Genomic DNA, 26,508 nt, shown 5'->3' with positions numbered 1-26,508 from the left:
ATATTATTTTAATTCCATCTAATATACAACAATTAGGTATAATATATTATATTTGGTTAACACACTTAGACTAAACGAATGACCCATAGATAGCTTAATGTTAACCTTTGTATATTATTTATACGACTCACACAATCACAAACTCCAAAGTCTGTCTGGACGGTTGTTCAGTTTGTACCTGTATAACGTATATTATTATAATATGGTAATAAAACCACGTGCACAGTCTTCTTCCGACGGGGTGTTGCGACAGAGTGATAATAACGACAATAATAATTCTCCGGACCGCATAAACGCTATCAACGTACGAAATGATTTCGTCAACGTTCTGCACATTGTCGCTATTTGGTATTGCGATGTTGATTTCATGTAGCTTCGTAAGTATTAATATTATAATTTGCAATCATTAAGCGTCGGGTGCAACATTTTCTTACGATCGTTAAGTCACTGGAACTGGGACTGGGACTGTAAGATTCAATATTCTATCATCCTTGCACATCTTAACTAGTTATTTTATTAGTTTTTAAATGTTTTGCTTAAATAAAACAAGTTAATATTGTTTTATTTGTTGATTGAACTTTAACTCAGCCCTCTTTAAATTATATTAAGTGCATTGTAAGATAACAATTTTTATTTTTACCAATGCTCCACAAATACATATATGTTTGTTATTGTTAACTGCATAAGTTTTTAAAACGTCTTAATAAGTAACAATTTGTTAGATATAATATTTTAAATACCATTTTATTAATGTACTTCATAGTAAAAAAAAAAAAAATAACAATAAATATGTTTTTTTTTTTTTAAGTTTTTTTAACTGTTTAAAATCTAAATCATTAAGCTTCTTGGCGTAGAAAAATTTGAATTATTATGGATCGAAAAAAAAACCGTTAAGTAGATAACCGCTCTGCTATATAGTTTTTGTTAAGTGTACATTGTAATTGAATTACTGTAATGAATATTATGTTCAATTTGAATTCAACTATAGATCAATGTATACAATGAAAAACGATTCAGTGAGGAGATTTTTTGGTTATCATAGTCATCAAAGTACAAACTAAATTCAATTAACTACCAAAAACCACTCTCAAAATTGATAATTAGAACATTTTTGTTTTTTTTTTGTTACCGGTAGAAGTGTTTTTAAGTCTTAGGACTTAGACGCAATAAAAAAAAAAAAAAAGAAAGAAAGAAAAACAATATCAATCTAACAAACTATATATTAAAATAGTAAAATCGTATTGATTTTATCCAATGCTTGCGTTTAAGTGGGATGTGGAGAAGATAGACTCTTCTTTTTCTTTAAAAAAAATTAATTATTCGTACCCCTTTTAATTATATCCTCATTAATAAAAAAATTAAATTTTTCAGATATGTACGTTTTTTACATTTTTGAATTCTTTTCTAATTTTTATAGATTCAGTTACAATAAATCACTTAAATTATTTTTATGTAATTAATTTGTAATGATAATAATATGAAAATTTGTTTTTTTTTAATAAATTCAAACATTCATATTTATTTTACTTTTAGAAAGTTTGTTTTATAAGACCTCTATGGTTATGTAATTATTTTTATTCATAGAAGAAATTAAATTGAAAATGATTATTACTTGAATTTACCAAAAAATTTGATATTTGAACATCCAGCCTTTTTTTTATGAATCAGTAAGCTTTTAAAATCGTCAAGGTTCCAGTTTTTGGGTCACACACAAAGACCATATTTTAACTTATATGATAATATAATTTTGATTCTGGCTGATATGTTGGCGGTTACATTAGACCTTATGAGTGACATTAGTAATTTATAATTTGTTGTTTGGCCATAACAATAAACGAATAATGACGTTAGATAATTGTTCACCTTTCCGCATTCTCCAGAAGAACGACCTTTATGGTTGAAGTAGATATTGTGATAACTGTGGTAAAAATATTATTACGTACCTAGTATAATATTTTGAATCTCCATGTATTAAATAAGGATTAATACGGATACTGAGTAGATGATTTGGCGTGATTTATTTGTTGTGCCCGATCAAAAATAAAATTGGAGCAAAAAAAAATACAAATTGTATCTATAAAAATTATGACATTAATATACGATTTTTACCGTTCTGAATAGTATTTAAAATTTATTCAGTATACATTCCTAATCCGTATATAAAAATGTTATGCAATAATTATAATATACGAATAGATGGATACATTGTACTAATTCGTATTATTATATTTTTATTTTTAGTTCTTATGAATTGTGTATAATTAACACAGTCACCAGGCATAATTATATTTATAGTATATATTACTATATTTAAATTATGATTTTTAGCATGTTTAAGTACACTTTGGTCTATAAAGGACTAAACAAATATATTTTAAAATACATAAACTTTATACATTATTTAAGTATTGTCCTTAAAATGTCTAAAGTTGACACAAACTTCTTTTTAAAACATGAACCACTTTTATACAATATATTTAATTCATCAGGAATCGACTTTTTTGATAATTTTCATTTACCTATCTAAAATGAATTTCAAACAAGTAATTTATGAGTTAGAGTTATTAAACTTGATGACTTAATGCCTGAAAAAAATAGGGCTCATATTCATAAGTTTAAGGATATAAGTGCTATAATTATTTGAAAATTATTATAACTTATATTAATTTATGAAATTTAAATAATTTAAAAAAGTTATCAGGGAACTTATTTTAAAACCATTATTGAGGTCTAAGGACCACTTATAACAAAAAGTTTAATGACTCAACTAATTCAAATTTTGATTTAGATAAGTCGCTAATATTTAAAAAAAAATATATATATGATTAATGATTTATAAATGAAAAAGTGGTTCTAAATTTATCAAATAATTAAATATTATTTAATTTTTATTCTTTAAGTTAACTCAAAAATTCTAAAAATCAGAGTTTGAATAATTAATACTTAATGAAATGACAAAAATGATCATGTTCGATAAATAACCTTAAATATTAATATAAAATATATATTTTAGTAACACTGATACTATGTATTAAATTATAAAGCATATATCTGATGAACTTGATAATGCTCGTTATAATTATTATATTTTGTGTGTCATATTATCCAAATATATCTTTCAGTATAAACCTATATAATTATTATATAAAACAATAGTTACGTTTTTTTAAATTATATTTTAAATAGAAAATAAATAATATTTTCATTATTGTAGTCATTATTATAATGTTTTAATGTGTGTATGTTTGTTTTGTTTTTGTTTATAGGGGCGATTTACGACGGAACAAATCGATCATTATGGAAAAGCGTGCAACGCCACCGAAGGTAAAAACCGTTTCGTTGTTGACATTGTTATGTTCTGTCACGTTTCCGAACGCATTTCCTGCGGTTATTTTTTTGTTTGACGTTACAAATTTAAGCTAAAAAAAAAAAAAAAAACAATAATAAGAAAAAATATCCCATACATAAAACTAAACGAAAATCTTTATCGTTTGACACTATGGTTGTAGTTGTATTATTGTGCTATCATTACTCTAGCTAATATAAAATATCCTTATGGATAATAATATGTATTTGTGAGTAAATAGCGTATATATGACATTGTATTATAATAATACCGACTCACTCGTATCAGGTCAGAGTAACAAAATTGACCAATCAATCCGGATAATCAACTAATGTTACAACAATATATTATGATGATATGTACGCGCTGATATCGAAGATACCGGACGTTAACCATAATGTTAAAATAATATTATACAGGACGTTCAGCGTTATCATTTTATCAATCTTTGTAGTGAATCCTGCTGTTGATCACCGGGTGCGTGTACTTATACAGGGTGATTCTTTTGATATGCAATACTCGTTATCATGAAAAGTATATATCCATTGTTTTGATAGGAATTTTATACATTGATAGTTTTAATTAATAATAAAACAATATTTTTGGAAATAAAACTTTATTATTTATCTTCTTTTAGCATTATGATTATTTTAAGTTTTTAGTAGGCTCTTAATAATCCAATATCGAGAGTAGGTAATTAGTTTATTATAACATATATTGTAAAACATATAATATATCTACTTATTTCAATTTTTTTTTTTTTATGACTTCAAATTAAAAGTAATAAAATAAAATTTTAAATATTAATATTTTCCAAATTAATGATTGTTTACTGTTGAAATAATCCAGAATTATTAGGCAAATAATTTAACAATTTCTTTTTATTCTTTTGTAATGTCGGGGCGTTTATTCAAATTTGGATTTTTTAAATTTTTTAATGTTAGAGAGAAATTAATTTATTTTTATTAATTTTTTTTTTTTAATGAGAACCACTCTTTTTTTGCTGCAAATAATTAAATACATATTTTTTTGAAAACTTTGATGCATCTAAATAGCAATTGAAATTTGTTGTTTTCAAGTTATTAAGCTTAATGCACTGATAATTATTAACAATTTAACATAAAATATAAAATAAATTTAACATTAAGTCTCGTACTTATAATAATACTTATTAACTTATACGATTTTTACAAACTAAACTTTTTTTTAAAAAAATAGTGAACTTAATTTTAATTAATTATTTGATTAATTTGTTTATTATACTCAATATATTTACATCTATTATTATGAGTTATAACTTTTAGTTCAATAATTTATGAACTACTATTTCAAATTATAATTTTAATTAATTAATATTAATAAAAAAATCGGTAACAATTTCTAGTAAAAAGGAGTTTGTATCCACACAAGACATTTCTTAAATTAAATACAAATTTTAGTATGTTCAAATACCTATGGTAGTACGGTGTTTGAGACAACTAAGTTCCAAAAATCAGGATTGGTGGTGAGTAAGGTTGGCGCATCACCCTGTTTTATATCTATAATACGAATTATAAATAGGTACAAAATGATGTATCGGCATACGTTTCGCTAGCGCTTTATCGTCGTTATTTGATATACGAGTAACCTACGTGTATAGCTTTTTCGTTTCATCTTTGATCATTTTTCGACCTTTATTTTTTGAGGTTATTATATTTATGAGTGGTGACTCCCAACTATGAAGTTATATATTATTTTTGTTTATACGACCGACTACGGTATAGTTATTCGGTACCTAGATAAAAAAATGCATTCGAGCGGTTTAATGTATTATTTAATGAAAAACCATAAATAATAACTTGACAATAATGAAATAATTGTCTGTTTTATATAGATATTATTAATTGATAATATTTCCTTGTCGTTTTTGACAATGTCTAATTAATGTATAAAACGCTACTAATATTTCTATTATTATAGAGTTCTCTTCGGTATTACAACGTTTATTTCATGCAGCTTCATAAGTATTAATATTATAATTTGCAGTTATTAAGCAATAAGAATTGAAAATTTAACTAAATTCCTTATGGCTCTCAAAAATATTAATTGTGATCCCTGAGTTATAGGAGAATACTTATCATTATTTAACTGATGATAACGCTAAGAAATAAGAATATTAAAATAAATAATATTTTCTAAATATGATGTTTTGTTATGGCTTAAAATTAAATGAAAGAAATATTTTCAAAAATGTAATTGTTTTTTTGAAATAATGAAAATCTTACGATAAATTGATTACTTTGTTTATATATTTAATATCTAAATAATATACATTATAAATCATTTCCAGATGACATAGAGTAATTAGAAATGTTTATTAAAATGTTTTCCGAGTGTGGTAATATATTAGTCAGTATTGTATTATTATTAATTGTATTTATTATCATGGGATTATAATGGGAAAACCATTGCATGCAGTAAAGCGAATTATATATGTAGATAGCCCCTTTAAATTAATAATAATAATAATAATAATAAATTAAACAACTAACGTTACATTAATTAATTTTAAAAGCTTTGATTCCATTAACCACTATAATAATTTTTAGATTTATATGTTCAATGTAAAGCTCTCTCTAAATGAGATAACCTAAATAACTTAAAAAATATTCAAGAAGATTTTAAATATCAACCCTACAAACATAGGAAATTTATAAACGAAAAACGCATAGTGAATTTCTACCTGACTGTATTTAAATAATTTCAATTTCAATTCTCCAAATTCTATCTTTGAAGATTTTACTCAATGTTTTTCTATTGTATATAAATATTGTGATAATTTTAAAATTGACTCAAGCGTAATCACTCCAAATAACTCATTGCAAATACCTTTATTTTCTTGTCAAATTACCATAATCTATGTTTTTAGTGTTTTATATAATCTTAGTTCGAAGAGTAGTCTCGAGCCTGATTTAAAAGCTAGCCAATTTAACACTGTAAATATACGTATTCTCTCTTCCCCTCTGGTTTATATTTTTATTTTTCAGGTACACGGAAAACAAGTATTATGCGTCCTATTCCTAAAATGTCATACGACTTGGCTAATATTTCAAATAATAAACCCATCTTTTTACTTTCAATTGTACCAAAAATATTCAAATCTATATTTTGTTAAATTAGATAAATTCAGGACTGGACAAAATTATTGTTGATGATCAACACGGTTTTAAGTCATCTAAATTAACTACTACCAATTTACTAACACTGTAACATAATATCTTAATTGATTTTTTTTAGTTGATTTACGTATAAACATTATTTAGGTATACTGATTTTACTAAATCGTTCGATAAAGTTAATCACTCTATTCTTTTACATAATTGAATTATGTCGTCATACGCGGCTAACATTTTTGATGAATTGAATTTTATAATTCTCAGCGCACTCAAATTATTTTTTATAAAAAATATTTTGGTCAACACCAATATTAATTTTTTCGAATGTAACTCAAAGTTATCAACTACCTAGCCCCAATTCTATTTAATATATATGTATATATTAATAACATTACGTTTCTAAATAATTCGAAGCATATTTTCACTGACGATATTAAACTTAACTGTGTTGTAAATCTTTATACAGATACTGAATTATTGCAATCTGATTTAAACTTGTTTTTTAATGGGTGCAAAAAAAAAAATTGTATTACACTGAATATTAAAAAATGTCAAGTAATGACTTTCTCCTGTTTACGTTCTAATACTTTTTTTCGATTATAATATCAATAGTGTACCTCTACCCAGAATAATTGACATTATTAAGGACCTTAGTGAATATTTTTAACCTAAATTAACTCATAATATGCTTATATTTGCTATATAAAATATAAATCTTAAAATAAAAGGATTAATTTATAGAAGCTGTGTCGACTTCGATAACAAGAATATTTTTATTTCAATTTATTGTTCTTTGGTACACTTATCTGGTCACTATATAATATTGGATTAATGATTAATAGCTAACCTCAAGAAAGTTAAAAATAAGTTCTTACTGTTTTTACCTATCAAGTATAATGTTATACCTAGAACGCCCCATTCATCTTACCATCCTTTTCTTATTTACCTAAATCTTTAATCCCTGTAACAGTGCAGAATCAGACTTGTTTTATATTTTATTTATAAGTAGTTTTTAAGTTGTTATATTGACTATCATAACATTTTATTTTATCATTCAAAGTTTTCTCAGCTTCTAATAAACCATGTTTGAGAATCATGAACTTAGTAAATAATTATAATAAAGATCTGTTTTGTTTTATTATTTTATTTCACCTAATAAAAAAAAACATGTTTCCACTAATCTATTTTCTCTTAAATTGACTTACTTATAATATTATTTATATTTAATTTGTTTTTATTAAACTAAATATTTTTATTATTCAAAAATATCTTCGAATGCTATGTAATACACGAATTCATGTAGTTGTTTTAAACTCGTATAATAGTTCAATAAATAAATAAATAACATAGGCATAATATGTGATTTTCATACTAGCCACGAGGCACAGCTAAAAGCAACTATTTTTATACATAATACTATACCGGTTTTTGCTGACTTGAATTAATTCGTTACATAAATATTTTAAAAATGATCGGTTCCTAAAAAAATAACTGTTTATTGAAGAAACTTCGAAAAATACTTCATCGAAATGTAATTATCAATGGCTATAGGTAATTATTATCTATGGGGTGAAATTTGGTGTACATCAACTATCCTACATGTGTGATCTTAATTTTTGGTTCTTTTTGACTGCGAACAATTATTTTCCAGGAATTTTACGATTACGATTCTTGTTCATATCTTTCAGTCATCAAGAATTAATTTCATAACTCATGACGATAATCGGTCGAAATGAATATTTTTTATTTATCTAACTTTATAAATATAACGTTTTGTAACTTATTTAGTTGTGAATAAAGTAGATTTACCTAGCTCTATTATCAATAAAATTATTTTGAAATTTGCATTAATCGCGTATAATACATTAAAATTCTATTTTTGTTTACATTTACAAATGTAAATTTTTACAATTGGATAACAAATTACATTAATGTATTTTACAATTTTAAGTTTGAGAAAAAAAAACAATAAATTTTATTCTAATCTTTAAAGTTAAGTGTCGCTTTTTCACAACAGATCAAATAACTATCACAATTACTGTATATACTCGTACAAATAATTATAAATCGGCAATTTACCTCAGGTAATTATAATAGAACTTTAACGTGTTAATTCTAAAAAAATAAAACGATCAATACAATTTTATAGTATAACATTTTTCTTTATGTTGATAATAATTTTTCCGTACTATTTACGAGAATGCACAACTTTAAATTCGTTAAAAAAATTCATTCTCTGCAGTTAAATTGTTATGATTAATGTATGCGTTTTTCATTATGATTATAATATCGAATTACGATTATGTTAACGGAATGTGCGAGTAATAACAATATATAAGATTATTACGTGATCCTACTATGTAAGCATATATATATTTATATATATATGTATTATACATTTTATTATTATGATTAAATGCATTATTATTATCTATGTAAATATCGTTTTCAAATATATGTTATACTGATTGAAATAATGAAATCCAATAATATAGTATGAATAGTATGATGCTATACAATACTTTTTTAGTATTGTAAAGTTCAATATGACACCCACACAAATAACACAAATATTATAATTAAATAATAAAAAAAAGACCCAACAAATATACTGTATTAATTGATATTATTTACACAATTAAATTTTTTCATTAACAATATTAAGTTTTTATAATATTTGTTTTATTTTCATGAAACTCATAGGTGAAAATATACATAATTTTTTGGTGGGACTTAAATCATATAACTTTTTTTCACCACATTTTCTATGGAAAACATAACAATAAATTGAATGTTACTTAAAAAATCAAAAAAATAAGACATAACTCTTTAGTTAACAAATTTAACAAATAATTAAGAACGGCCTGTGGGAGAGAGGCCTTATAGTATGAGCAGATATGAGTGAGAAGTAAACATCCTATTTAATTTTGAATGTCAAATGTTATTTGAATTGTTTATAGTGCGCAAAGTACTATATGAAAAATTAGGCTTTATATAAAGAAGTGAAAATATTATTTAAGGTTAAATATAATTATCTTATAAATTATCAAGAACTGAATCTACTTATTCGACAGTTATTTAAATAGCTAGAAATGTGTAAATATAATTTGAGAACACATCTAACTCTTAATTAATATTATTCTAATTACAATTTATGTATATCTTTAATAATATATACGTATAAAATAAATGTACGTATTTAAGTTGACAAATGTTTATTATATTATTGCGTGTTATAAAAAATTTTGAGTTTAGAACAGAAATTGAATACGATTGAATACCTCTTTAAAATACCTAAAATGGAACTAGTATAAAATAGTTTATAACAATTTGTATATTTTGGATGGAACTAGTATAAAGCCTAACTTGATAACGAAAAGGCTAAGTAATTTTTACGTTAATTTACAGAAAAAAAAAAAATGAAATTTTTAGGAGCGACTAAAACGTCAATATAGTATTGTAAAACTTACAGTGAAGCTTATTTTTATTTAAATACATTACAAAAATTGTGATTAGTTATTAAATAAACTAATACAAATTCCGATTAAATTATTATCCAGTAATTATTATTTTTTTATTATATAATAATTAATTGCTTGTAATTAATATTAACGTCTTTACTATGTATCAATTACAATCACAAAAAGAAAAAAAATTACTTAAAAACTGCAATGTGATTGCTCTTTTTGGACGATTTTTTGAGGTAGAGGTGATTTAATTTTAGATTAGGGTGGTTTTTGCTAATTTTGAGCGCCTTTGGTTTTATTTCACTATTGCTTAGATTTTTTAGATCAAATAATTATAGATAAGGTTAAGTTAGATTACTAATATTTACTACGATATTATTATCACCACGTCTACTGGACCATTGTATTGCCGTTTATTTGGCATGAACCATTGTGCTTTTATGCTATTCCCACTTTTGAAGAATTTGTTTTTTTTTTTTTATCATCTAGTATCTATATAGTACTAGGTATGTGTAACTTATTGTTTGATTAGTCATTATTCAACACTTAATAATTTCGTACTATTCTTCTATACTTGTGATGAATTTTGGTAGATATTATTATAGTGTGGTACATTACATAGCATATTGCGTTGCTTAGACAAAATGTATATATTCTTTAGGTAAGTCTTTTAAAACATCAATTTTTTCAAATGTATGGGTTAATACTTGGCTTTCATATTTAAATTTTAACCTATATTTAAACGAGTGCAAGTTGTTTTTATGCTCGATACCTACTCGTATAATGTATTTAGACTACACACTTATACACGACGATAACAATAATATAACACCTGCTTAATGATACGACAATATATACTATGCCGAATATTATATTATGCAATGTGATCAGATAATCGTAATACTGCAATAATCCTTCACAAAAAGTTATGAATTTTGACTGTCCTTCGAGCTCGAAATATTTTTTAGCAACCAATTTAATAATATCCATGAACGATAATAATCTTATTGCCTACAATAATTTCTTAAAAATCTTAAAAATAGGTACTCCATTATATATAAAATAGATTTAAAAATTTTAACAAGTGAAACATTGTACCAATATAATATCATTGTATAAGGTAATTTTACTTTTTAGAAGTCAATTTTAAAACACTAATAATACTATAAATGAATAAGTGTATATAAATACTTCTGGGATTACCTCTCTAATTATCTGTAAGTATGAAAACGGCGATCAATGGTGTTGGACGTATTTTACACCTATAAGGTACTCGAATTTGGCATTATATCTGACTACTACTCCTCTACTAATACAGTACATTTTTATCATGAAAATATAATTTGTACAACATTTACGTTTGGTTTCAAAATAAATCATAAAAGACGTTCTAAAAACTTGAAAAATGCTCTTCGAAACATTAACTAAAAAGTTCAATATTATATCAAAAAATACTAAATTAAATGTAATAAATCTGCTTCTGAGTAATATGTTAAATCTATTTATAATTTAATCTAAAAGATATACGGCTAAAATAAATAAATAACGTGTAAAAACTATAATAACCTTAACCCTATAATTATTAGGACTACTTCCGCGCTCACGCGTTATATCCGAACGAAATATAATTATAATAATATAATCGCCGGTTTGTCTGTTATTCGGTCTGATATTGTACAATATTATGTTATCGTGATAAACCATCGACTACCATTCGTGATCTGTACTACACAGTTAAATACATCAATCACTGGGCACGTCTCGTGAATCATGAATGTGTGATAATATACTTAGCGCTTTGTTAATTTAATCTCATTAATGTTAGATTATACAACGTAGTTTGCAGTAATCCATCTGCAAATCACTCTCGTTCTGTTCAAATGGCGCTGAATATATTCATGCTATGCGGTAACAATTTTAGTATTTTAAATATACCACAGGGCAAACATTTTTTTACGCAAAAAATCATATTTTTGAGTTTAATTATTATTTTCACGAAACAAACTACATTATTTAAATGTTATTTATAATTACACAAATTATTGTTGTTTTTTTTTAAATTTAATTACAAATGTCTATAATATATATATATATTTACTATAATTATTTTTACATCATATAAAAATGATTATTATAATAAGTCAAAGTAATGTTGGATATTAGATTGATTATAAATATAGTTTAGGCGTAGGTTTATACAATATTTTGAACACAATATTAAAAATATTATTGTTTCACTTATTTAAGAATAGCTTAATATAATGCATTATTCATTTAATTCTTTTCATTAATTTATTTTAATTAGTATTATATTAAAACCAAAATAATGAAAACATATAAGTTAATGTAATTTGGGTCTCACGAATTAAAATTATGTTGTACTTAGAATTTATTATGACTAGGCAAACAAAATAATTTATGTAATAAATACCCGAGCTATAATTTTATTATTAATAAATATTGTGCAATAATTATTGATAGATATAAAATTATGAGTAATTAAAATTTAAAAATTTTGAAATGCTCATATAAGATTATGCTTCTATAGATAAAAATATTATAAAAAATTTACGTATAGCCTTGGATTCTTAACTTTAAGCTTGATAATAAATACATTTATTCTGATATTAGAAATAATAGAGAAAAGTGGATTTTTCAAAATTTAAAATTGGTTACATTTTGCGTTAATATAAGATGAAGAAATACGCACGGATCTTAAAACGCGTTCGTAAGACTTAACTACGTAGTTATCATGCTATTATTACGTTTGAAAAAAAAAAAATCACTTTTTAATCACAGTTTTGGTATTATATTTCAATCATTTGCGCACAAAACTAGTAATAATAACTACTGTGTTTTTAAACAATGGTGGTTCGTTATAGTATATAGAGTATAATGACTTTTATATTAGTTTGCATAATATTTATCAACGTCTTGTTTTATATTGTTCGGCGCACAGCCTTTTATACTGGACAGCCATGAATATAATATTATAGGTATTGGTAACTACACTTAATTAACTTCTGTTCATTTAAATTGAGCGTTAATTTTTCCCCTATCACTCTTATTTTTTTTTATTTTTGCAACGTTTTTTTATAACATAATACTATAGGTAGGTACTACGACTGCAATGATTTCACTAAGTGTCATCAGTGCACTGGCCCGGAATAAGTGTACTACGACAAATTTTATTCAATTTCTACGTTCATTATATAAATGCATACATACATATATATATTGAGATACATTTTTTAAAATTACTATGTACGAGTATTGTTTTGTTGTACCAGCACAAATTATAAACGATGATAGACAACTTCTTCTTTTTTCTATCTCTTTTACCGAAGCATAAAATAATTATTGAAAAGTATTTAAACATACTAAATCAATAGATTTAGATCTATATTATATACTAGGTAAACTACCAAGCATATCTCCTAAAGCTTTTATGTAAAGATGCATTGATAAAAACTCTGGTTTTTGGAATTTTTAAGTATATTTAAAGACCATTTTTTTTAAATTCGTGAATTTTTGTGATGATACTTATAACTTATAAGCCTATTATTATTTTTAATTAACCTAACCTGACCTAACTATTTTTACTAGAATTTCTGAATTAGATGTTTTTTATAAATATGTTAATGTGTAAAAATCAAAATTTAAACGAGTACTTTTTGATTTCTCAAACTGCTAGTCTGTGATTTATTTATTCTTAATAAATCAAATTAATTTCGAAAAAAAATCGTTAACATTATTTATAATTTTATATTAATATGTATATTTTAATATAACTTTCATATTGGTATAGATCAGTAGAAAAAAAACACTATCTATGTAAAATGAATAAAGGGTATTTTAATATACTTATGATGTTAAAAATAAAAACAAAATTATTAATGTATGAAAAAATTATTTTAATTGAGGCTCTCGGGGCCTCTAAATTTAAGTCAAATTATGTTTGTTTATACAGATATAACTTATAAATTCATAGTGATCTACAAACAATTAATAATTTTTGAATAAGCAGTACTGATATTAACTATAATATAATGGTTTAAGTTTGGATCTGGTTCATAATACGATACAACTATGTCTGTTAGTTAAGTTAAACGTGCTTGAGCGTGTTTTCAAGCAGATTGATCAGAACCTCTTACGAAGCGTCTCTTACCTTGATGTTTTCACTTACAGAATAGCATAGTTTTATTATTTTAAAAATCATCCATTATCATATTATATCAATTATTTGTAATTTGTTGAGTTTTAATAAAAATATACACTATATACACAATATAATAATAAATAATTTAACGTTTGTATACGATATATTTAATGCTCGGACAAACTCAATAATAAAATAATATTGTTAAATCAGCTATCAAACTGTCTTAAAAGTGACAGTCTGCTTAAACTATCATGATATTCATATTAGTTATCAAACGGATACAATTACCACGTTCAATTATCATCGTCCGGACCTAGCTTTCTTGTATAATTGCTCTATATCAAATTTATATATTATCATTATGACGTATTAAAATTGAAATAATATGTGTTTTAATGAACTATCAAGTAACTAAATTTTTTTTAAGATGGTTATAAAAGTATCATATTACATTTCTACGTAAATAAAAATACAATTTATAGGTACTTAAATATTTATTTGGAAAACTATTCTAAATCACATTTTTCTTGTTTATTCATTAGATGATCTCGTCATAGTCAAATCCTACAAGGTACCAACTTCAGAAACTGGAAAGGTAATTTTTAATATTCATTATCCATTAATTGTTTATGTTAGATAACAAGGCTGATAAATGAATATTACATCCGTAAAAATGATTGATTTACGTATTGATTCCAATATTTAATGGAACGAGTTCCGAGGTCAATTACAATTAAGCATAAATTAATTCATGGAATAAAACTGATGTTTAAATAATATTATGTTCCGAACAAAACGAATACAATTATACGGTAGTTATTAATTAAATAAATAGTTAATAACATTTAATTTTATTGTGAGGCTGTTGTACAAACCTACAAAATCCAGTGACCTTAATTATATTATGGATTTAGGTTTTAGTTTGTCAGAATATAAAATAAATGCCAAATTCTTGAATCAACTTTTATAAGATATAATACAAACACAAAAATTTGATTTATATTTGAATTTTAAATTCTAAGCGGAGCTAATTTCTAAAAAAGAAACATAATAAATTATTGTAAAATCAATATTTCTATTTTATGTGTCAGTTATCACCTTTTTAGTCAGTAAAAGTGCTTTGAGTTTTAAATCTGGTGGGTTACTGATAAAAAATATAATCTAGTTAGTATTTAAAGGGGTCAAAAGTAAATATTTCTGAACTTTTTTTAATAATTGGGGGGAGGGGGGTGAAAATAAATTTAAGAAAAAATGAAAATATTTACACGAAACCAGTTTTGGATAAAATTAAAAAAAAAATAACTGTAAAAACTTGGAAATTTTACTAAGTATTAATATAATAATTGTCTATAATATATAATATAATTTTCAAAATATTTTGATTTTTTTTTGAACAATTAAAAGTTTTGTCTTTTTTTTTAAATATATATTTAAAAAAAATTCGCTCGGTCAAAACTCTTAAAATGTAATTCAAGTTTCCCTATAAGATGTTCTTAAAATTGTATAATAATTATAAAAAAGTTTAAATTTGGAAGAAATAACATTTTTTATCGATAAATAACAATATTTATTATTTTGTTATAGTTCAAAAACTGTATTTGTGGGAAATTTTAGGTATATTATGAATTTTACTATACCAAAAGGAATTTTCAAAATAATATCTAAATTAATTATTTTAATATATTACCTATTTATATCATAAACTGGAATATGGATTCATATTGTTTTACAGTTAAGTGGTATTGACTCAAAAAATAACAACATTATAATATATTTCATTAATATAATTTATATTAATTAAATAATTATTATATAATAAATTCAATATTCTCGGAAAGAATTAAATCAGCTTACCGTAATATAAATAGTAAAATAAATGACTTTAATAAAAATTAAATATACTTAGTGACACTAATACAGGTTGATGGTCTGTCTTCGATCAGAACCGTTTTTCGTATACAATGATAGTTATATCATTCAATTCAAATTTAACACATTTATTATAGTAACCTGCTCGATATTTATAATTGTATCGTAGAGTGATACCCATAGCCTACCTTTATTTCAAATTTATCATATTTTTTAATGATAAGATTTTTTTACAGTTTATATTATATACGAATTTTAGTAATGTAAGTAAAACTTAATTAAAAAATATTATTATAAGAATAATTATTTGTAACAAATCTGATTTATAATATTATATACGTCATATTGAATCTGTATAAAATCCAAAAATTTCCCAATAAATATCAGTAAATTGATCTTAAAAAATAAAAGTGTCCTGGTCCTATCACATTGGTTTTTTCCCCACATTTATGTGCAGCGAAGTATCTAAAAACAACTACTTACAATTTTTTAAATTTGATTTTCTTTTTTACTTTTTCTTTTTTTTCAGTGCCTGATGAAATGTATGATCAGCAAACTAGGACTGGTAAACATTTATGCGATAAGTTATTTTTTTCAACATTAAATTTGTGGTAAAAAGTAAAATGTGTTACGTTGCCCATATATTTTACTGTTTCAGCTGAACGACGATGGATCATACAACAAAACTGGCATGGAAGTGGGGTTGAAGAAATACTGGTCGGAATGGTCTACAGACACAATTGAGAATATAAACAACAAGTGTTATGAAGAAGGTGATACTTATAACTTTTTTATATCGTTTTGTGACATGATAATAATATTACCTATATAAGTCGGCGATGGATGGAAAATTATGTAAAAAAAAACGATGTAAACTTATACTATATTGTCCATTTGTATCGTAAATAAATAGCAATATCTAATAATATGACAAAAAAATTGGGAAAATAATTTGAATAATCGCAAAAACTAATCTTTTTCTTGTTTTGGAAAACTTCAAAAGAGCTCACAAAAAAAAAAACTCGCGACATGTATATTGTTTGTAAGCTACTGACGTTTGTAGCGTACTAACCATAACTTAATTAACTGTAGTTAATTTTTTTTTTCAATAACTTGTCCACAATTATTTTAAAGTCGATTTGAAAGTTAACGCAAAATAATAACTCTTAGCTTGACCTTAAAATTAACAAACGTGCGGTTTTTGATGATATACAAGAATATGTTACGTATGCTTGTTTTGCAATTATTAACGAATAAATAAGATCACATAATATTTTCGTCTGAAAACAATGTCCCGGGATTTTTCTTTTTCGCGCATTATACTAGTAAATTATTCAAATTGACTGGAAAACTACAGCTGATATCATACGCGTACCCGAATTCGGTAACTCTGTTCACCGCCACTAACATCACTCTAATAATGCATAAAATACCGTACTAACTATTATAGTTTATCTGTCTATGACATTTAAGTAGCTATATTCCTAAACATATATTTATTACAGCGTTACTAGTGTCAAAGGACATAATAGCGACTTGCAATTATGCATATGTGGTGATGGCGTGCTTGAACAAGCAGTTGAAACTTGACAAATCAACTTGAAACTGGTAAGCGTCACATGAATTTCACATTATTAAATTGTATATATAACTATATAGAAGGTTAAAATTATTATTAAATAATTTACCTAATAATAGTGATGTAAAATTTCAGACGTTTCTAGTAGGAAATTTCCAAAGGTCCAAGGTTTAATTATTTTAGTTTCAAAACTTAAAATGTCCATTTTTGACAAAGAATTTTTCTTGGAAATTTCCTAGGTAACATTACTACGTACAATCGTTTACTATGATATTGTTTTTTCTGTTTCAGTTTGGCATATTGAAGAGATAACCGAATGGATATACTAAAACGCGCCATATATTATTTTTTCATTTTAAAATCATAATATTTCTACTATTAAGATTACTTTTACACTTAAATGCTATGTATTAAACAATATAGTTTATAGTTAATTATAATAAATACATATAAATGTATATACATACAATTAGTTTTTGGTTGTCACACTTTAGGATTTAAATGATATTTTCTGGTTTCCTTGATCCGACAGCGATCACCTTGACACATTTATGCATCGTATAAAATTAAAAAAAAAAAAACATCAAAATAATAATTATTATTATATTATATTGATGTTATAATAAAATACTTTAATTTAATTGGTTCATGATAATGACGTAGCGTTTTATTTTGTCGTTAAAACAATTATTGTTCTTGGAAACAATATTATATATATTCATAATGCCAATATCCGCTTGGAAGTGGAAATTCCGTCAATTTTAATTGTTATTACTGCCTTTTTCCCTTTTTCCTGTTTATTATTACTATTTTATTTTCATTTAGTAGTATATAAACACAGAACTAAAGTAAAACGAATTATTCTTTCGTCAAACTCCAAACCATTGTGATCTTTGACAAAACGCTCCGATAAAATATTATCATTACAATAATACATTGTGAACTCTTATATTAAACATACTTTATTAATTTTTATTTATTATTAGTACTCACGTTTTAAACGCAAAAAATGTTCTCTCTTAAAGTGGCGTGTTTGTGTTTGTCCGTCGCCGTCGCCGTCGTATTCGTAAGTTTAACACTAAATTATTATAAAATATTAATATATTATTATTAAATTTAAAGTTACACATTATTGCTGGTTATTGGACGCACATCATAGTAAACTATTTAATGTAATATAATAACAATTATATTAAATTATAAGGATTTTAATAAATTTGCATAATTTATTTGAATTACATAAAACGATGATTTCTTATCTCCAAATATATTTGAGATGCATATTATTCTGTTAACAATTTTTTAAAGACATTTTTTCATTTTTATGTGATAATGTTTATCTAATTTTAAGAATAAGGAATATGATAAAAAAAATGAATTAAAAACATATCATGAGTATATTTTAAATGATATGTCTTAAAATTATCATATATTATTAAAAATAATAATACAAAATGATTCTACGTGCATAATTTATAGTTTCTGGAAAAAAATATATTATTTTTAAAGGAGATATTTTAGTATTATTGAAATCCGAATCTTATAACAAACCCATGATCCAACAATTTGAGTCACGTTGATTTGATTTTATCCGATCAATAAATTGTTATAAAAAAAATTTGAGTTTAATATTTAATAAAATTCTTATTTCATATTTTTGTTTATATACATTTCGTTAAATATTGTAAAAACTGTGGTAAAATAAAGCAAGTAATTTACCTTTAAATTTAAAATTTACTTAGTTATCTATAGATTGTTCCTATACTTAATGGTGGTTAAAAACTTACTACATATGTAATTATGTGATCATATAAGTATATCGAATACCGGTAAAAATGTTATTTATGAAATTAAAGTTTAAGAATTTAGTGATACTGCAGATCAATAACGAGAAACAGTGTAACTTTAAGTGGATTTTTGTTTGTTGATTTGATTTATTTGTATTAAAATGTTTAGTCCATGATAACTTATAAGTATATATTATATTATATCAAATTAGGAGATAATTGAAGTATTTTATTGTAAATTTAACAATATTATAATATTGTATTATTGGATTGTAGTATTATAAGCGTGACTGAACTATTTATTGTATGATTTTAGGGTGAAAATAATCAACAAAATTCAAATGATCGGTCTGCCTCTATATTCCAGAGTTGCATATCGGAAACAAAGTTGTCCGGTGGTAATGTTGATTATATTATTATCCTTATCAGTATTGTTATGATTAATTATTAATAGGATTGCATGAATTATTATTTTATTGTGACACAAAAAATAATGCATGACTCGGTAATATAAAAATTAATTCACCTAGCATATTCAACCCCATTTCTTCCTTTAATAATTAATGAATTCAAATTCTGATTTTTAGAATTTGTTAGTTTACTTATAAGAACGCATTATTAAATACGAAGATTTGTATTACTTAAATAACGTTCTGTAGCGACTTGTGATATCACCATTTTTTTTTTTTTTTTTTTTAATAAGAATGAAATCTATTATGTATATTTGTAAAACTATTTTTAATAATTATTAGTTTTCGTATACCTACACGTAATTACGATAATTCAAATAATCGTTTAAATTTGAATTTAGATACATTAAAAAAAAAATCTTTTTAACAATTTAAAGAATAAAGGTTAATTTTTATTTGAAAAAAAAATGTTTTCGTCTTCTCATGACATTTCTTGAATGATTCAAAAAATTTAAATAACTATTAATAGAATATTCAATACTCATACAAACAATTTTAAAATTCAGAATAAATTGAAATAAATTGAATAAATTCGTTATTAAAGGGAAAATGAGATATGAGTAAGTATGTTTGGTGAATTCATCCTATATAATTTAATTTAATCTATGAGATATAGTTAACTTCAGTCCTTTATAAATTGACTATTTCGAGTTCACCACACACATAATTTTTAGAATAAGTTAGCAATCTGATTTTTTTCAATATCTATTTGAATTTCGCTGTAAAATAACTATAAATATGAGTACCTACAATATTATATCGATAATCGAATAAAAGTATAAAATATTTAATGTATATTTAATGTATTACAATTTAAAATTAATGCTATTATCTTTACTTATTTCGTAAAATTTGTATAGTTGATTAATATAAAATGTGTATGGTATTTTATAAATTAATTTACAATTACTAGTTGTCCTTAGCGCTTCATTGCTCATACAAAATGCATCCGTGTAAAATTCAGTTGCTTAATGTTAACATTTAACGTAACGCATATAGATAAATAATATTTTTGCTTTTTTAATTTGATGTATAAGTGATATTTCTGACGTTAAATTTACATAACTGTTTTACCCCATGTTGTTTGTGAAAAATTGTTTAGCCATTTAAAAAAAAAAAAGTTCTTAAAAAAATTATTTTTGCTTAATTGACCGATGTCAGACTTAATATTTTTTTTAAAATTATTCTTCAAAGTTATTCTTCTTAGTTATATAATAATTTTTTATGAATTTATTATTTGTTTTTAATCAGAGATAATATAGATGTATAATTGAGTAAATTATTTTCTGAGATTATACATAAAAAAACAACATAGCAGGTTACCAGTTATCGTCATACACTCATACTCATTAAAATTACGCTTCTTATGGGGTATAGCCTTTGTTCAATTTGTTATTTATACTCGTCATTTATAGACGAAACGGCGTTCGTTTTACATCTTTACGCGTGTATTAACTAATTATTTTAAAAATAAATAACTTGATTGTCAATTAACTTATAGAATCGAAAATATGCTTAAAATCTCCGCCCGAACTAATACAGGATGTTACATCGTTATTGTATCTCGGTTTTAGTGTACTTATCAGTTCACTAAAATAACGATAATTTATTCAATAGATTTTTGTATTTATTATTTTAAAATAAACTAAAAAATAATGTTAATATAATATTAAAAATATTCTTTTAGTTGCTCAACTTTACTAGGGAAAAAGTTTTATTAATTTAAATATTATTTGGACAGATGGCACCACTTATATATTTATATTTTATCGCTCAATATTTTGTAGACGGGAGTTAGGTCCATAAAACTATGCTTAAAATCAACCGGCTCTGTATGATCTTTCATTTAAAAATAATCACATGGCAATCGAATGAATGGTACCCGAGATCATTGGCATCTAAAATTCATACATATATCATTTAAAACATATCTATGTAAAAATTTCCTAAAACCTAATTACAGAACCACTTACCCAGTTAAATTGTAAATTTTAACCATCCAAGCACCCACTCTAACACACCAAAATTTTTTGTCAAAATCGGTCAAGCCATTTAGGAGTTAAGTGACGTACACGCGTACAAAGGAATCATACATAAAGATTGATACTGTGCAATACGTAATTATACATAAATTTTATTTTCGTGATATTTTCCGTACCGATCAATCATAGAATTAAATATTACGCAATTTATTTACCAAAAAGGTATAATTTTATTATCCAAATACAATATTTACACACAAACAAAAAAAAAAAAATTAAAACACATGAAACAATTCAAGAAATATTCTTGTGTTTAAACAGCGGATTCACTGTATAAGGAATATTATAAAACCTATATTATTAAAAATTATTTGGCTGGCTGTAGTAATGTTTGTAGTGCATGATATTTTGAATTTTATTTATATTCACAAGAACAATTGAAAATAAATTAGTAACATCTAACATACATATTTTTTTTACGGTCTTATTATTTACTAACTATGATATTACTCGATATTAAAATTAAAAATAATAAATACAACATAAAATAGAAATTACTATTCTTACTAAACTTTGTAGAGATATAATAGCACAAACGCTTTGTTTCAGTGTAGATAAAAGTAAATCGATGTATTATTAATATTTATGAGAACAAATAAATAAGTTTAATACAAAATATTGAATAATTTTCATTTTGTAGTTTGATAGAGAGTATCACAATGCATATAGTGGTGGATTTAGGAGAGGTACTTGGGAGCTGAAGCATCCACTGTTTCGCGTATTTTTATTAAAAATTACTAATAAATTACCAAGTGGCAAATTTTTGATACGGGCTATCAGAACGCGCGCCCCGCACCGTGGAGTAGCAAACACCGGTTGGCGACCACGCACAAATTGTACATAATAAGTAATTTAGGACTATTATTATTAACAAAATAGTACCCACCATAAAAATATACTAGATCCGTCACTGAATGCATATCATATATTATATACAATATAAGACTGATTTCATTACGCGTAATAATAATATTATCGAAAACAAATTAATAATTATAATAATAATAATAATAATGACAAGTTAGAAAAAATATACACATAAATATTATACATCAATTTATATGAATTATACCCAATTTATATTTTTAGTACATAGCAAATTACCCTCATTTTTCTGAGAATATTAATTTATAATTTATAATTTTACTCTAGCTGTGGTTTGACAAGACCACATATAAATTATTCATATGAGCAAAAACGACAAGAACAGGGTTCTGTAAATATATACAAAATGTATTTAAAGTAATTTTTGTGGTTTCTTGATCACCATAGCATATACTCGTTACTATTTGTATAGTAATTTTGTCTTTTTTTTAAAATTTAAATGGTAAGTTACTGTCTCCTTGTTTTAAATACAAACGATTAAATATTCGATTTCCTTGGAATTTGTCATTTATAATTTGGTTATCAATAACATTTCATCAAGATTTTTTACCAATACAAATGTAAATGATATAGATGTTAAATTTTAGAAATTTCTAAAATAGATGTAATTTAAAAATTTAATTTTAAATTTTAAATATAACTTTTCTTAATTTGTTAGTTTTCTAAGAGTTTGAAATATTTTTGTTATGAAATATCTTCTGGAAATCCGATACAGTTAATATGAATAACTTCCACTGATTTCAATTGTTAGTAAAAAACATAATATAAAAATAATATACTTAACGTGTTTTAATAATATTTAATTTTAGACGCACTCAAAGGGTTTCGGTCGATGAGTATACCAAAAACACAGGCCGAAAAAGTACGTAGTTTTTACATATAAAATTATCATTTAATTATAATGAATAATTCAACAAGGTTTAATGAAATTATTTTTAATTTTTGACCGTTTTACAGTGTATGATGGGTTGTCTGATGAGAAAAGTCAATGTGGTAAGTACTTATAATGCTAACATTTTTAATCAACAATATTATGTTTATAAATAATACGCAAGACCTTCATTACAACATAGCTTATATATCTAACGTGCAAAATATGTGTGTTCAGATTAACAAGGGCAAGTTTTCGGTTGAAGAGGCGACTAAGGTGGCACAGAAATACTATGGAACGAACGAAACGATGATGAAAAAGGCAAAAGATCTCATTGACGTTTGCGCAAAAAAAGGTATATTATACTTACGATATCGGACCGTACATTTTCTAGTCGAATAATTCACTAATATCAAAGAAATACACGTATACCAAATAACTACAGGGAAATTATAAATTAAACATTTTACATAATGGAACATTAAAAACTCGACACGGTCTATGGTTAATTGGTTAATAATAATAATAATAAATCTTCACGTCTTAAGTTCAAAAATATATAAAATATTTAACAAAAGCGGTGAAGCCTCTGAGAGGACTAGTTAAAATCCCTTAATAAAAAATACTTACAAGTATTTTAATAATACCATAATTATAATATAAATAAAAAAAAAAAATTGTCTTCTCATGAGAAATCTAATTGATTATAATTTTATTTTAGGCCATTATTTTTTTCAAAATGTTGATAAATTCATATTAAATTACATTATTTTATACAATATATTTTTAGATTAACATTTATATACTGTTTTCATATTTAAATAAAAATACACTTCATCTTTAGATTAAGGTGAATATAACCATAAAATTACTAAAAAATTCATGTATATATGCATAAAAAATATCTAAGTATGCCCTTAAAACAATAAACTGATATTATAAAATGCATGAAAAAGATTAATTATTCATCATACATTTTTAATTTTTGATAGACTATTAATAGAAACTGCATGTTTAAATTCACATGAGATATGACACTAACAATAATTTATACAAAAGTATATGGGTTTGACACGATTATGTTGAATTAACGAACGCAGTACGTACGTAAGTGGTAAATAAAATAATAATTAAAAGTTTTTTTTTTTTAATTTTAAGTTCAAAAGAAACAATAAACAAATAAAATTCACAAAAACTGAATTCAAAAAATTAAATTGAATATTAATTCAAAGACAAAAAATAACCTATAAATATACGTAAAATATAATTAAAAATAATTGCTTTTATACGAGTATTTTACCAATAGGATTTATTTTTGTCTACAATGTGCACGATCAAAAGCACAATATAAACATGTATAATATTCATAAATATACTTATTCTAACATTATAAATGATATTTTTCTTTATTTTCTGACTGCAATTTTAATGTGTTTATTTGTTTTATGTGACTACGATTCACGATTTTAGCACAATCAACAACTGAAGAGTGTGCGTTGGCCGGAATTGTGACTACCTGTATCGTGGAGGAAGCTCAAAAAGTAAGTCTTAACAGATACGTATTGTGATTTAGAAATTGCAAACAGTAGCATTGTCCAAATATTCAAACTTTTCTATTATCCTTTTGTTATGTAACGCCTCGTCGTATAATATTAAGCTAAATTAAGGATTATTTCGAGCCAGAATGGGCTTTTAAATTTTATTATGTAACTATAAAAATCATCAAGGTATCGTAGTTTATTATTTTTCAATCGAAATACGTAGGAATAATCGTTATATTAGAAATAATTAATTAATAAACATCAAATTACTATATAGACTTTTGTCTACCTCTATTATTACTACATTTTACCATGTGGCAATTTCCAATAATTATCTAACATGTTTTGTTCACGATATATTATCATCTTATTGAGTTCAACAAATGACGTAATAAAATTCTATTAAATTTTTACTTTTTTATTTTTATTTAGTTATGTAATGTATTTTTTGAAATATATAAAAGATATATTATTAGTTTAAAAACAAGAATCTTAGATCTGTGGGTTCCGGAACCTAGCTATCTTGATCACCCACACACATTTGAGAGTTGAACAACTACGAATAGATGTGAATGTGTAATTTTCTTGGTTAGGTTGGGTGAAAGGGTAGGGCTTTTCAACGAAAAAACGTATAATACAGTTAATGACATTATCATGTTATTCTATTATGATTAATATTTTCATTTTTTGTTACAGGCTGGCTTAACTGGTGGACCTGGTGGATCTGGTGGCCGTTCCAGGCGAACCATTTCACCGAAATTCAGACGCAACATCGTATAAACTGTTCATGCCGTTCCTGTGATTATTTAAACGCTTTACGCCTATAACTATTAAACTAATTAATTTTATACTATATAATCATGTGCATACTTTCATGGCCGTCAATAAACATTATTTTAACAATTATAAAATCTAGTATTCATTGAAGAGTTGCAAGGGCACTCTTCTTATGACGTGTTTTAATGAATAATTGTATTTTAAATACATTTGAAGATTCAGAATATTTATCATTTAATAAATTAAAAATTTAAATTATATAACACGAAATACTATGATTCATAAATAAAGTTTTAACCAACCGTTTCAAAAGTCAGAACTTTTAAATCGTTCAATCAATCAAATATTTCAGTCGGCGGACGGGTGGAACATACAAATAAAAAGATCCACAAAACAATGTAGAAAAAATATAATTTTTACTATTGTTTGACATCAATATAGTAATTATAATAAAATTATTACGCCGTGACTTTGTGATTTCTGAATGTTTTTTTTTATTGTATTTACATCAAAAAATAATGATATTTTGATTCAACTTATCATTTAGGTACATAAAT

The 26,508-nt window shown here is 24.3% G+C and overlaps 2 protein-coding genes across 2 annotated transcripts; both read left to right on the top strand.

The window, feature by feature from the left end:
* Positions 1–187: 187 nt before the first annotated feature.
* On the top strand, positions 188–18,125 carry LOC112595235. The gene is made up of 7 exons (XM_025340372.1): positions 188–377; positions 3,267–3,324; positions 14,673–14,725; positions 16,529–16,564; positions 16,658–16,772; positions 17,505–17,607; positions 17,870–18,125. Exons 1-6 carry the CDS (start codon positions 312–314, stop codon positions 17,600–17,602), a joined length of 426 nt encoding a protein of 141 aa, XP_025196157.1. The 5' UTR covers positions 188–311; the 3' UTR covers positions 17,603–17,607; positions 17,870–18,125.
* A 145-nt stretch (positions 18,126–18,270) lies between these two features.
* Positions 18,271–26,105, top strand: LOC112595234 (general odorant-binding protein 28a). The gene is made up of 7 exons (XM_025340370.1): positions 18,271–18,644; positions 19,682–19,763; positions 23,572–23,624; positions 23,720–23,755; positions 23,871–23,988; positions 25,104–25,174; positions 25,871–26,105. Exons 1-7 carry the CDS (start codon positions 18,588–18,590, stop codon positions 25,952–25,954), a joined length of 501 nt encoding a protein of 166 aa, XP_025196155.1. The 5' UTR covers positions 18,271–18,587; the 3' UTR covers positions 25,955–26,105.
* Positions 26,106–26,508: the final 403 nt, after the last annotated feature.

Source organism: Melanaphis sacchari, unplaced genomic scaffold (assembly GCF_002803265.2).
Source record: "Melanaphis sacchari strain LSU unplaced genomic scaffold, SCAv2.0 Contig261_pilon_pilon, whole genome shotgun sequence".
NCBI lineage: Eukaryota > Metazoa > Arthropoda > Insecta > Hemiptera > Aphididae > Melanaphis > Melanaphis sacchari.
The sequence above is the reverse complement of the archived record's forward strand: the minus strand, read 5'-3'. Positions and strand labels throughout refer to the sequence as shown.

Coding starts and splice junctions, on each gene's coding strand:
- LOC112595235 (XM_025340372.1), top strand. CDS start 312: ATGATTTCGTCAACGTTCTGCACATTGTCGCTATTTGGTATTGCGATG. Junction 3,325..14,672: donor AGCGTGCAACGCCACCGAAG/GTAAAAACCGTT, acceptor TTTATTCATTAG/ATGATCTCGTCATAGTCAAA. Junction 16,565..16,657: donor TGATCAGCAAACTAGGACTG/GTAAACATTTAT, acceptor TTACTGTTTCAG/CTGAACGACGATGGATCATA.
- LOC112595234 (XM_025340370.1), top strand. CDS start 18,588: ATGTTCTCTCTTAAAGTGGCGTGTTTGTGTTTGTCCGTCGCCGTCGCC. Junction 18,645..19,681: donor TCGCCGTCGCCGTCGTATTC/GTAAGTTTAACA, acceptor GTATGATTTTAG/GGTGAAAATAATCAACAAAA. Junction 23,989..25,103: donor TGACGTTTGCGCAAAAAAAG/GTATATTATACT, acceptor TCACGATTTTAG/CACAATCAACAACTGAAGAG.